The sequence below is a fragment of the Echiichthys vipera genome (assembly GCF_963691815.1).
Source record: "Echiichthys vipera genome assembly, chromosome: 14".
NCBI lineage: Eukaryota > Metazoa > Chordata > Actinopteri > Perciformes > Trachinidae > Echiichthys > Echiichthys vipera.
In genome coordinates, this window is record NC_139839.1 from 11,204,866 (window position 1) to 11,217,744 (window position 12,879).

The 12,879-nt window shown below is 44.1% G+C and overlaps 1 protein-coding gene across 1 annotated transcript; it reads right to left on the reverse strand.

Annotated features, from left to right (window-relative positions):
* Positions 1-765: 765 nt before the first annotated feature.
* On the reverse strand, positions 766-5,197 carry LOC310956563 (uncharacterized protein). Its single transcript, XM_083926837.1, has 2 exons — positions 4,180-5,197; positions 766-2,730 (listed from the first exon to the last, which is right to left on the reverse strand). The coding sequence occupies exons 1-2, from the start codon at positions 4,586-4,588 to the stop codon at positions 986-988; spliced, it is 2,154 nt and encodes a 717-aa protein (XP_083782963.1). The 5' UTR covers positions 4,589-5,197; the 3' UTR covers positions 766-985.
* Positions 5,198-12,879: the final 7,682 nt, after the last annotated feature.

The following is a 12,879-nucleotide window of genomic DNA, read 5'->3' on the forward strand; positions in this document are numbered from 1 at the left end:
TTGCAGTCTCACGCTGTACACTTCCTGTACTCATTGAAAGTAAGCCCCGCCCCTCAACCAATCACAGGTCGTATTTTGTGTTTGATTGGAAAAACTAACCAATGACAAAGTGGCTGCACCGGACTCTTCTGTGCGCTCCACAACGTGATTATTTGACCGAATGTAAACGAGAAAAGCATGACATCTGAACACAGAACTGACGCCACACATGGCCATATATGTATGTAAACGCAGGAATAATTACCGATATTGTAACGAATGGGCAATATGCGACGAGGTGGCCGAGTGGTTAAGGCGATGGACTGCTAATCCATTGTGCTCTGCACGCGTGGGTTCGAATCCCATCCTCGTCGGATTCCTTTTCCATAATCGAAGACATCTTAACATCAATCGGTCCCGGTACACGGAGTGCATCGCTAATAATCACTGAGAGAATGGTCACACAACAGGAAGTCTGGACAAGGTGACACGCTAGGACATGTGGTGTCCCAGCTGATAACATTTCACCCACCAAACTCCTCCCCCCTCTCCTCCCCACTCTCCCCATTCCTCCCCACTCTCCCCATTCCTCCCCCTCCCCTGCTGAACATGAATATTGGCCTAGGAAAATCACCAGAGCCATTCATTTATTTTTACTTTTACATGCATCGTCGAGCCATAACCACACATTCTTTCCACACACTTTCATCTGTTCACCCCCGTGATTATACATTATTGTCTGATATGACATAGGCTTACAAACCACACAGTATTTAATCAGTTTATTGGTTTTATTGAATTCTAAAAAAACATGACGAGAAAGTGACTTATTTACAAGAGATGGGCAACAGAAAATATTACGTTTTCTTGAATGATGAATGGGAGAACCAGCTAGCTGCACTATATCCAAATGGAAGGTTTAGTGAACAGCCCTGCACCAAAAAATGAGAAATGTTAACAGACGTGGAGTTTTAACACATCTGTGTTTGCTTGTTTATTTTAAGGTTCATGCTTGGGTTTTGCCATCCCTCCTGTCAGGAGGCGTTGTAGGGAGTATCCAGCGATAGCAGTTTGAGAAGCTCAGGCTCTTGTCCACAGCACAGCTGGTGCAGTAGACGATCCCCAGAGCCAGCATCACTACGAGGAACACGCACAGAGGCACCAGCAGGGCCACCAGTAACCAGCTCTTGTCATGCTTTTGTTTTCCTGCATCAGATCCAGCCCCTGCCTCTGCTGTGCCGCTGACATCCTTGGTACCATCTGCCTTAGATCCCTCCCCCTCCCTTGACCCAGTGGCTGACCCATTTGCAGTTTCAACACTCACCCCATGATCAGCATCTCTACCCTCTGTCTTAGTTTCAGCTTCATTACCAATGTCATTGCCTGTGTTGTCTTTTTGCGTTGGGGATGGGGCTGTCTGATATCGCTTTGGTGATAGGGCATCCCATTGGTTCAGGTGATTGTCTGATCCATGACCCATGTCAGGGGAGGGTATTTCCGGGGCTTCTGTCAACCAGTCAACGTCAAAGTTAGTGTCAGCTTCAAAGTTTGGGTCGGGGGTGAATGAGGTGGACCAGGGAATATCATGGTCAGGGTCCAAGTCAGATATGTCACTGGGGTAAGGGGTCAGGGTGGAATATTCTTCATCATCAGGCGAAGGCTGGCAGGTAAGCCCATCTGACTGCAGGTCATAGCCGTTGTCACAGTAACACTGGTACCCTCCCATATAGTTGAGACACTGCTGCTGGCAGGGAGACTCCCCCACACACTCATCTACATCTAAACACTCTCCTCCACTGCCTGACTCATACCCGGGATTACACAGGCACGTGAAGGACCCAACTGTGTTTTCACAAGTGCCTTCACAGCTGCCCTCATCGAGGCACTCGTCGGTGTCCACACACTCGCCCTCATCATCTGGCTGGTACCCGGAGTGGCAGGTGCAGTGGAAGGTGCCTGGGATGTTGACACAAAGTTGTGGGCATGGTTCCTGTTTACATTCATCTACATCAGAACATCTGCGGCCATCTGGACCCATTTGGTAGCCTGGTGGGCATGTGCAACGGATACCCCGCAGAGTCTCCACACAGTCATACTCACAACCCATCTCCACACACATCTCCTTGATGTGGGGCTGGACAGTGGGACCAGCGGAGTCAGCTGATAATTCAGGAGGGTCAGTTTTGCTCAGGGGATCAGGCTTGCAGCTATACCCGTCCTCATCTATTGTAAACCCCTCGGAGCAGTAACAGTAGTAGTCTGTGTCTGTGTTCTGACAGAACTGCTCACAGCCGTGGTCCCCGTTACACCAGTCCTGGTTCTGTGTAGCTCCACTGGATGAGCAGAGTGGGGCATCCCTGGACCAGCCCACTGTCTCATCGTCTCTCTCCATGCACAGTACTGTCTGCTCAGTGGGAGTATCTGGGTCTGAGCCATCTGCAAGGCACTGTAGAGTAGCTACAGACCCATAGGGCACATGGGTCAGCAGTGTGCTCACGAGATGAAATGGGGTGGTGTAAACAGCTGGACCACTGCCCTCGTCCTCCAGTGGTGAACACATTCCTTTGTAGTTGTACTGGCAAACATATCCGTCCAATGGCAGTGCGCATGAGCCGTCAAGCCACCGGAAATTGTCACTGCTCTCACGCCCGCTCTCAGAAGTGTGGACGGTCATGGCCACACAGCGAGGGGCCGCACAGGTCCCAGGGGTGTCTTCACGGAGCCAGTTAGTGAACTGGCCATCCTGGTCTCCTGTCGGAAAATAAAGACAAGGACCAGGTCAGTAAAAGTACAAACGCCCTCTTTTTAGTTTCCGTATTTTATACGTCATTTCTCTTCTAGTATTCAGTTTGCTTTTTCAGATCTATTTGACATATTTAAAGTATTAACCGTGATTAAAGCTGCCATGTGTAGACATTTTAATGTGACTTTATGGGGGAAAAAGGGTGCAGTAGTCCATGTGTTGCCACATTGTCACCACATTCATTGTAATTTTTTTCTAAATTGGCTCCAGGAGGGGTTACAGCAGCCTGCATTGTTGTCTGCTACAGTGTCTTTTTTTTTAAAATATCACCACTGGGAGTCGCCAAAGTCACACCTCATCTTTCTTGCTCATATTCTAGCAGCTGGGTCATAAGCAGGTTGTGGTGATATATGTTCTGTGTGTCTGTGTGGATGTCTTCACATTGGAATACATCTCACAATATATAATAATATATATATTAAAATATGCTGCGAGCACCATAAAGAAACGTCCATTCATCTGCATTGTATTGGGGAGAAAGAAGAAATCTCTAAATCAAACCCTGGTTAAATAAAAACAAAACAAACCGCATTGCTAGATACCACCAGGGTAAGTGAGTAAACTGTTTTTTTTTTGTAATTTGAGTAAACCAACCAAGTTTAAACAATGGTAGATAGGAAAAAAAACTAAGCTGGTCACATAACTCTGTCTGTTCTAACTCAAGACCAAGGCAGACACTATGAGTGATAAAAAAAAAAAAGTCTGGCTTTGTGTGGGTTTGCATAATGACTAAATCAGGTTGAGGACTAGCAGTAAGGTCAAAAAGGGATTGAACTTCCCTTGTCGCGCCAGCTCCGTCTGTGTGAAACAAAAGTAGCTAATGTAATAACCATCCAGTCTGTGCAGAGCTCCAGAGGCTCGCTCAGGTACCAAAGTCTGGCCAGAACAAAATCTGAAAGTGATTCATAAGCTCTTGATACATCTGATATGTGTTTGAAAGTAGTAATATTGAAGTGGGCCTAAATAAATAGATTTAATGATTGTTTAGGAAAGTCTGTTCACAATCCCAGATGTGTTTAATGGTTGGTGGATTTTAAATCTACAAACCCTGCCACAACCAATTTCATTTAGTAGGTGGTTAAGTAACTATTTATTAAAAAAACAGATTTAGCCTTAGTAAAACTGATCAACAGATTTTCCATTAGATAATAGTCAAAAGGTTTGCAGTCAAAGTGTTTTCTTTAATACGCTTTGACTGTAATGATCTTTGAAAAGTTGACTGGGGAAGGGAAACTTTGAGGTTTAATTATAAAAAATAAAATAAAAAAGGAAACAAAGCATACAATGATGTACTATCTCTATCTGGAGGCAGTGTTAAACTTAGTTATTAAAATCCAATAAAATGGTTGATGTCAATAATAGGAACACCGAGGGGTGAAATGTCTTAAAGGTGACACCTGTGACCCAGACGAATCCTCTGAGTGGTCGGGTGGATGAACACTGGCGTGGAGGTCTGTGCAGCCCAATCCAGAGGCGAAGCCTTGACCTGGTCCCCTCGATGGCCGACAGCAGCTCATGGACCACGCCCGCTGCCTCGTGAGTATGCATCGTTGCCAGGGTACCACCTCGCTCTCTGCAGCTCCGCCCAGCCTCCCTAAAGGTCCTTTTCTGGAGGAAAACAGCGTAGCATCCCTCCTGGTGGCAGAGTGCGTCTCTCTCTTCCAGCTGAGACCTGGCTGCTGGCTGCTCTCCATCCGTCTCCCTCAGCCTCTGGCCTTGGCTTCCAGGAGCCAGACAGACCATCAGTAGCCACAGGACACACATGAGAGTCATGCTGCCGCAGCTGCTACTGCTCCGGCTGGTCATTTGCTTCCTCCACCAAGTAATGGGGTTTAAACTAGGCCAACATTCAAATGAGCACTCCAACCTTACTGTCAAGATAAATAACCTAATAAAGCAATATAACTTTTTTTTCTGACTTTCTATTCAAACAAATCTTACCTGAATTCACCCAGTTAATTTGAGAAAAACTAAAACTTTTTTCTATATCTTGTTATGAGTGAATTATCTTGTCTAATTGGCCTTTTACTCAAAGTAATCTGAGGCAGCTAACTCCAAAACTGACATCGGATTACCTTAATTTACCTTGGATTGCCCAAACCTTTCGACAAATATCCCGACAGTGCAGAATCAGTCAAAGTCCATTCATCAGCAAACTGCTGCCACAGTAAAGCAGACTTACTGATCATATATAAAACTAATAGAAACCAATTCAATCCAGTGGGATCCCCTAGAAAGCCCAGTTGAGTCCAGTAAAGTCCAAAATAAGGTCCAGTGAAGTACCGGTAGAGTCCAGGGTTCCAAATTATTCAATGGAGCAATCTGCCTTTCAGCTGAGTCCAAAAGAGTTTAATAGAGTCCAGATATGAATGTGATGAAGTTCAGTGACAGAAACCCTCTCCTGTATCTGATCCGGCCGGGGCTTTCTTGCCTCTGCAAAGTTGGCTCTCTGACTGAACCTCAGAAAGAGAGAGAGAGATGGGGGAGGGTGGGAAGGGGGGGGGAGGCTACGTAGAGGAAAAAGAATTGTGTGTTTTTTGGAAGAGGGGGCTGGTAAAATGTGTGAGTGTATAAGGGAAGGCTGGAGGGGTTGAGTGTGTGTGTGTGTGTGTGTGTGTGGTAACAGAATTGAAAACCCTCGGAGAGTTATGAAAACCATACGGCACCGCTCTGTCCCCCCATCTTGCCTATGGCTTTAGACACGCACATGCACCCTCATATAACACACACACACACACACACACACACACACACACACACACACACACACACACACACACACACACACACACACACACACACACTCAGCCTTCATGCATGCACAGGAGTGGAAAGTGTTTGTCAGCTCTGTGAGATGCTGAGGTCGTCTCCCCTTTTTCTTCTTCTCCTCTCCTTTTTCTCCTTCATCTTTTGCCTTTGTCTGACTCTCCTGTCCCCGGTCAGCCTCTCATCGTCTCTGAATGTATCTCCCTTTTAATCTCATTCTTTCTTTATTGCCCCCACTCTATTTTCTCTTCTATTTTCCTGCCACCAGCCCCTTCTCTTTTTCTACCAAGTCCATACCAACTGGGACTTCTTATAGTCCAGTGGAAACGTTGGAGTATGCAACAGTAATACCTGTGTGTGTGTGTGTGTGTGTGTGTGTGTGTGTGTGTGTGTGTGTGTGTGTGCGTTCATTGTTACACTGTTATACAATAACTTCATATTGGCACAGATGTCTAAGCATATGCACAAGTGTTCTTCAGTGTGTATGTGTGTGTGTGCGTGTGTGTGGCTACCACTCAAGGGCATATGGAGAAGAGGAAACAGGAAATGCCAGATGTGCATCAGCCTGACCTCTTAGTAGCTGGGGAGCAGGAGTGTATACTGGGTACTGGGGTACCTCCACTGCTGTCACATGATCCGTTCGCCATGAATGGTACGCCTGGTGCAAAGTCAAAGGCTGAGTTTGGATTTTCCGAAGAAAAATATGATCTTTTTCTTCTTGTAGCCATTCTGCAAGCAAAACCAAAGAATATTAAATGAAGCCGACAACTGTGAGGACCTGAGGATTCAAGCCCTGATGGGAATGATTTAAAGATGATACAATGCTTATTTTTGTACGTTCATACTTGTATTTTAGATTTCTACTAGAACATGTTTAGGCTTTAATGTTCAAAGTTGTGACATCACAACCGTAAAGAAGTCCTGACGGCTAGTTTAAAGGCACAGTTTCTGAATAAGGCTGTGTGCATTTCTCTGTGGATTGAGTGTTTTGATCCTTTCACAGTAATTTTATAGCACCTAGACTCGCTTCATAATAAAAAAAGACACGGTAATCTTACTTTTTACAATATGGGACCTTTAAAGCTGCTGGGGGACAAAAAACTTGGCCAGAGACTTTAAATTAAGGTCAACCACACAAACAAGCTGACTTGTTGAACAATCCAAGTAACATAAGTGGAAAAGTGCTTGAGCAAACAATAGTCCTTCACATAAATGCTCATTTTCTCTGTGGAAAGTGTGACCTGCCACAACAAAATTTAGGACAGCTTGATGTCGTTATCATGTGCCGCTGTAGCTTCTTAACACAGGATGATGAGATGGAAAAGTCATGTTGTATGTGCAGCTGAATCAGTTATTAGCCACAGCCTGTGTGTGTGTGTGTGTGTGTGTGTGTGTGTGTGTGTGTTTGTGTGTTCTCTGTGTAGACCAGATGCGTCGGCTGGCTGTGGCATGTTGATTTTGGCAGACATAATATATACATTCGAACGATTCAGTAGTCTCTTCCAGTTATGTAACAATCAATCGGAACTAGAGAGAGAACAAACATAAAACCTCAGGATCCCGGAGAACCTAAAGAGCCTTTTGGTCTTGTTCCCCACCTCTTTCTCCTCCTCCACGTCTCTCATCTTATCCTCAGATTTTCTTTTCTTTGGACTACCCCCATCCTCCTCTCTCTTCTGTCTCCCATCTCCCTTTCTTTGTTATTTTTTCCTCCCCCCTGTCCCTCCTCTCCGTTCTTGCATCCTTTTGCTCACCTCCCTTTCCTTATCTTCTCCCTACTCCCCCACTTCTCTTTAAGTCTCATTATTTGGACTCCCAAGTCAGCAATCTCTTCCCGAGAAGCCTATCTTTTACCCCAAACTCCCCACTCTTGGTCTGTTTATTCTATCATTGAGACTGGTTGACCCCACCTCCTGCTCAGGCTGCCACGCCCCCTCAGAAGCACATTCCAGAAATGTAATTGATAGAACAGACAAAACTTCCCTTTTCCATAGTCCTGCACTCCTAATTCCCCTCTTCCACATTAATCTACCTACAGTACCTCCAATCTGCTCTATCTCCCAACCTAAAGGGCCTCTAATGGAACATACAGATTTCTTGATTTTACATTCACCACCTCCTAGGTCACAGCCTACTGTCTACCTCCTTGACTCCTAGCTGCTTGCCACATATCCTTACTGGCTCTGATATACTCTCAGCTTCAAGCTTCCAGGCAGCTGAACTGCACCTTCCAGCTCCAAAGCCTCTCCGTTTCACTTCAACCACTAATTCTATTTTTCAGCAGCTGAATAGGCTGTTCTTGATTTGATGTTCTTTAGTTTCCTCTAAAGCACTGGCATGTGGATCAATAATACTTGAATACATACTTTGGGCCCTTTTCTTTCACTCTAAGAACATGTGACATGTGTTTAAGACTAAAGTCTGGGTTATGCTACAAAAGAACATGTCGTGTGACCACGTTGGAAAGTAAAAGTGTTCACAAATGGCCACAATCGAGGGCAGGGTGTAAAGTTGGCCATCAGAGAGAGGGGGAGAAGAGATAATTATTGGATAAAGGCCTTTTGGAACTATCAAAAACCTTATCTTAAAGCCCATGAACACCCACACAGGTGTTTTCAGTTATTCTGGCTGATTAGACCTATGCTTGGGTTGGAGGTGGGCGGGGCTTTGATCTGAGTTTGATGGGAATTTATGAGGTCATAAATGTCCGTCTACCACTAAGACTGAAAAAGGTGTACTTTGTCCCGCCTTAACAGGTGAAACAAAGCTAACAGGAGACTCAGGAAGATGTCAATCAATCACAGTGGACACACCCACATAGTCCTGAACAGAGTTCTAGTCAACTAGTTAATTGAAAACACCTGTGTGGGTGTTCAGAGGCTTTAAGAAAGTTGTATGACCATTCAGAGGCACTGTACATTCAGACATTGTCAGCCATAATTACAGCTGATAAGCGAAAAGGGAAAAGATGCCGATTGTGGCAGGTGATTGCAGGACAGAATCGGGTGAGTCACCCGTTTTTCTAAAGCTGCTGATGCTGTATCTGCATGACGACAGCAAAGTAAATGCTGACTAACGGTTGGTGGCTAGTTGGGTTAGCAAGCTAGTAATGAGTAGTCTGTCTGCATTTAACTGCTTTTAAGTGCTAAATAAAGTTTTCACACTCAGCAGGGAAGTGGACACAACTAAAACAATAAATGGCCATAACTCTTGGTGGTGTGTCCCACTCCTACCATTACTGTTGTAGTTGGAAATTGCAGACTGGTCCTGTATCAATGGATTAGCTGTCACTATTGATTGATCAGCATTTGTTGATGAACTTGACCAACTACCTATCAGATCTTGGGTGGCCAGCAAGATTTCAGGTTTGACTCTGGCCACCCAAGGCCACCCCCTTAAAATCGCACATTGTTTGCACCCATGTAGTTGCGAGCAGCTCCTTTATCAGCAGGTGAAACTCTCCTGGCTCTTGATCCCTTCTCAGGATTGGATGGACCCAGTATTTTCTTTTCTCTACTGTCACAAAGTCAGAGGACCACAAAATCACCATCAACTTCTTGACGACTCCGTGCTGTCTGGTCTTGCGAATAGAACCATAAAACGCATGTGACTCAGTGAGCAGAATGTAGTGCACTCAGTGGTTTCTATGCAATTTTTATTGGATGACGGATTTAAAAAACACATGAGAAAAATTGTTACTTACAAAGACTTGCTTGCCCTGCTTACACAGGGCACATTTTCAGACAGATACAAAACATACCTACTACTGATTGTCAATATATTACCACTGCATGAGGCTGTGTACGACCGGCAGTCTGGCAAGTAATTTGGGTCAATACAAAGTGTCAATACTTTTGCAAAATAAAAAGAACTGCTGTTGGTCCTGACCGAGCTTCCACACTGATGTCAAAGGAAAAAGTATTTCCTTGTTTGGTCAGTGGAGTCGAGACTCACACCATTCAGACCTATTGAACTGTTTGTGCCATGTCAAATACAGAAGGACACGTCAGTTGTTCATTTTTCCTAACCGCTGGTGTCTTATGTCATGCACACACACACACACACACACACACACACACACACACACACACACACACACACACACACACACACACACACACACACACACACACACACACACACACACACACTGAAGCAATTAGCTGCGGCCTTGTGGTTAAATAATGGAGTGTAGGCATTCCTGGTGATTTCTGTGGACTAGAGGAAAAAGACGATACTTTTTATCCACTTCTTCTACAAGGTCCATATGTTTCATCTTTCATAGCAGACATGAATGCCCTCCATCCACACCCAGACTCTCAACAAATCCTCACCACAAATATCTGCGCAGTCTGAGGTCGCTATCAAGCGGATGAATCCAGAAGGAATAAATCCCTGCCAGATGAAGTCTATAGTTACTTGAATCGGCTAAACGGGTTTGGACACTTTTAGAGGTAGCTGCAAGCTGGTTGGTATCTCAGCTCAGTTTCTATATGCCAGGTGACCTTTATTCACCTTTATTTAACCCTGGAATAGTTTACTGAGCATGTTTTTCAGCCATGTCCTTATTCCTTCATGCTTAGTTTCACTCATGTTCACACCTGGGAGCTACCCAGTACAAACAGAGCCTCCTCTTATTATCCAATGAGCAGCTCCAGTGGAACAAGTTAAGATTTTCAGATTGTGAACTGGAACCCAACTGGGCTCCATGACAAAGGGGATCCAATCTTCATTTCATTTACTAACTTGGAAGAAATCTGAAGTCATTCTCATTTACAAGCATTCTTTAAACTGGCAAAAAAAAAAAAAAAAAGTATGGGGAACGGAAAAAAATGAAAATCATTGAACAGCTGCTACTGAATTTCCAGTAAGAAGTCATGTGGCAAGTTTAAAACAAACATGGTTGCTGATGGAAACTGCAGCGGCCGAGCTTGTATCTGTACCAAAGAATTTTCTTAGCTTTGGAGAAGAAGTAGCAAAGGATTGGGTGACACAAACGCGTGATTGTGTGCAAATGGGGACTCGCACGTGTATAAACAAACCTCAGACAAACAGAAACTCTGCTAGAAAATCACCAGAAAATGGTTAAGGGTTTAAAGAATGGCTGAGAGAGCACTGCGAGAGGATAATTCCTGACAGCGTATTCCTTTACCAGATGATAGGCTCAACTTTTCCATAGACACACACATGCACACATAGACATCTTACACATATTTGTAGTGTCTTTCATGATGCAGTCATTTTTCTCCAAGGACAAAGCCGCGTGTGTGTGTGTGTGTGTGTGTGCGTGCGCGTGTGTGTGCGCGTGTGCGTGTGTGCAATGGTGAATGCATTAACAGTGGGGAGAAAGGATGACAAATCCACAAGAAAGGGACTGGACACAAAGGCTCGACAGAGCACCAGAGACAGGCAGACAGACGTCGGATGTAGAGGACCTTTGAGGTAACCAACCGCACGTCTTTCTTCTCTCTGCACCATTTCCTCCTATTCTCTCAGGCCTTCTCCTGTTGAAACTCTACATTTTGTATCCCACATCGACATCCCTTATGTGACCTGACCTCAATTTTCCCCATGTGCTTCGCAATAAAAAAAAATGCAGAGAAATCTTAAAGTGCTTGACTCAGCATCAGTAATATAAGGTAAATCACTCCCTAACCACAAATGTTAACATCTTCTGCAGACCATTTATGTGCAGGGAAGTCGAATAACAGCCTGTTTTTCTTTGCTCTCTAGTATTATTGCAGTCTTCATTTTACGTTCCCAACTGTGAGAGCAGCTTGTCAACTCAGAAGGAGGCTGCCAAATCGGAGGTTGTTACAGTTAATCTCAGTGTAATTCTCGGCTAAAAACCTAGGGAAAGGTAAATAGGTGATACAGTTGCTTTTGCACAAAAACGTCTGTCAAGCTTGATCCAGAGCAACAGACTACCCCAAATCCCCAAACTCTGAAACCAGCAGCTGTAGGCTTTGTTGTACTGGAAAGAACCCAAGTATGACTGAGTTTAAATGTATGAAAGTGAAGCAGAAAGGGAGCATGATGAGGAGTCAGCAGTCTGTCCTTGAATAAATAAAGATTTGAAAAAAACCCTTCCTTGTTCCCTTTAAATCTTTCCAACATTTCACAGCAATGAGCAGAAGATAAACCCCAGCTTGTGAACGGAGGTTAGTTGGCATTAGAAGTAAGGAAGAACTGGTGTTGTTGCACGCTCTCTGCTCAAACACACAGCACACTCCAGCTAGCTTAGTGTAGAAAAATAGAAATAGAAATAGAAAATATCAGTACACTTGAGCATCGCAATATTATGTTTCATGATACTGTATTGATCTTTAATGAATAGTTTACATGCAAAAATTTGTGGCAGGATCATTTTGTGTAGAAGTATTGTGATGTATCTTCCACATCCACGTAAAATCTTATGCATATGGTGGTGTGTTCTTTATAGCCTACTATGACAGATTTCCTAAAATTGAATTAATTAATTTAATGTACTGTATCTGTTTCCTCCCACAATCCAAAGACATGCATGGGTTAGGTTCATTGATGACTCTAAAATTGCCCGTAGGTGTGAAAGGTTGTCTGTCTATGTTCGTCTCTATGTGCCCTGCGATAGACTGGCGTCCTGTCCAGGGTGTACCCCGCCTTACTCGCCCAATGTCAGCTGGGATCGGCCCCCCCGCGACCCCGACCCCGGGATAAGTGGTTGAAGATGAATGAATGTACTGTATCGGAATAAATCCCAATGTATTGATTCGTAACCCCGAGTATCATGATACAAATTGAATTCTTGCAAATACCCAGCCCTAAACATCACAGAATCTGTCCACCGGCAGCTCTGAAGCTGTTAACCTGTTATGGCATTATATTACTTTACACCAGTAATTCCAAAGAGTCAAGCCAATATGACCCCCCCCAAAACAATGCATTTTAAGTTTTCTGTGTTGTTTTTTGTATGGATTAGATACAATATGTTATTTACTGAGCTTTAGAGGTGCAGGTAGACCCATTCTTTTGACTTTGGACTTTTTGACTAGCCCCTGATTCCAGTCTCTATGCTAAGCTAGGCTAACTGGCTCTTGGTTTCAGCGTACATATGTACACATATATACCGTAGAGACACGAGAGTCTTCCCATCTATCATAAATATATCATAAAGAAATCATAGAGTGTGGTCTGCTCTATATGGAAAGTGTCTTGACAAAACTTTTGTTATGGCACTCGATTTGACACTATAAATGAAAATGAAATGAATTGCATCGAACACTTCACGTCAAGAAGATGACTGAACGTATTTGAAAACTTGTTTTGCTCAGGACCCACTGTATATTGAAACC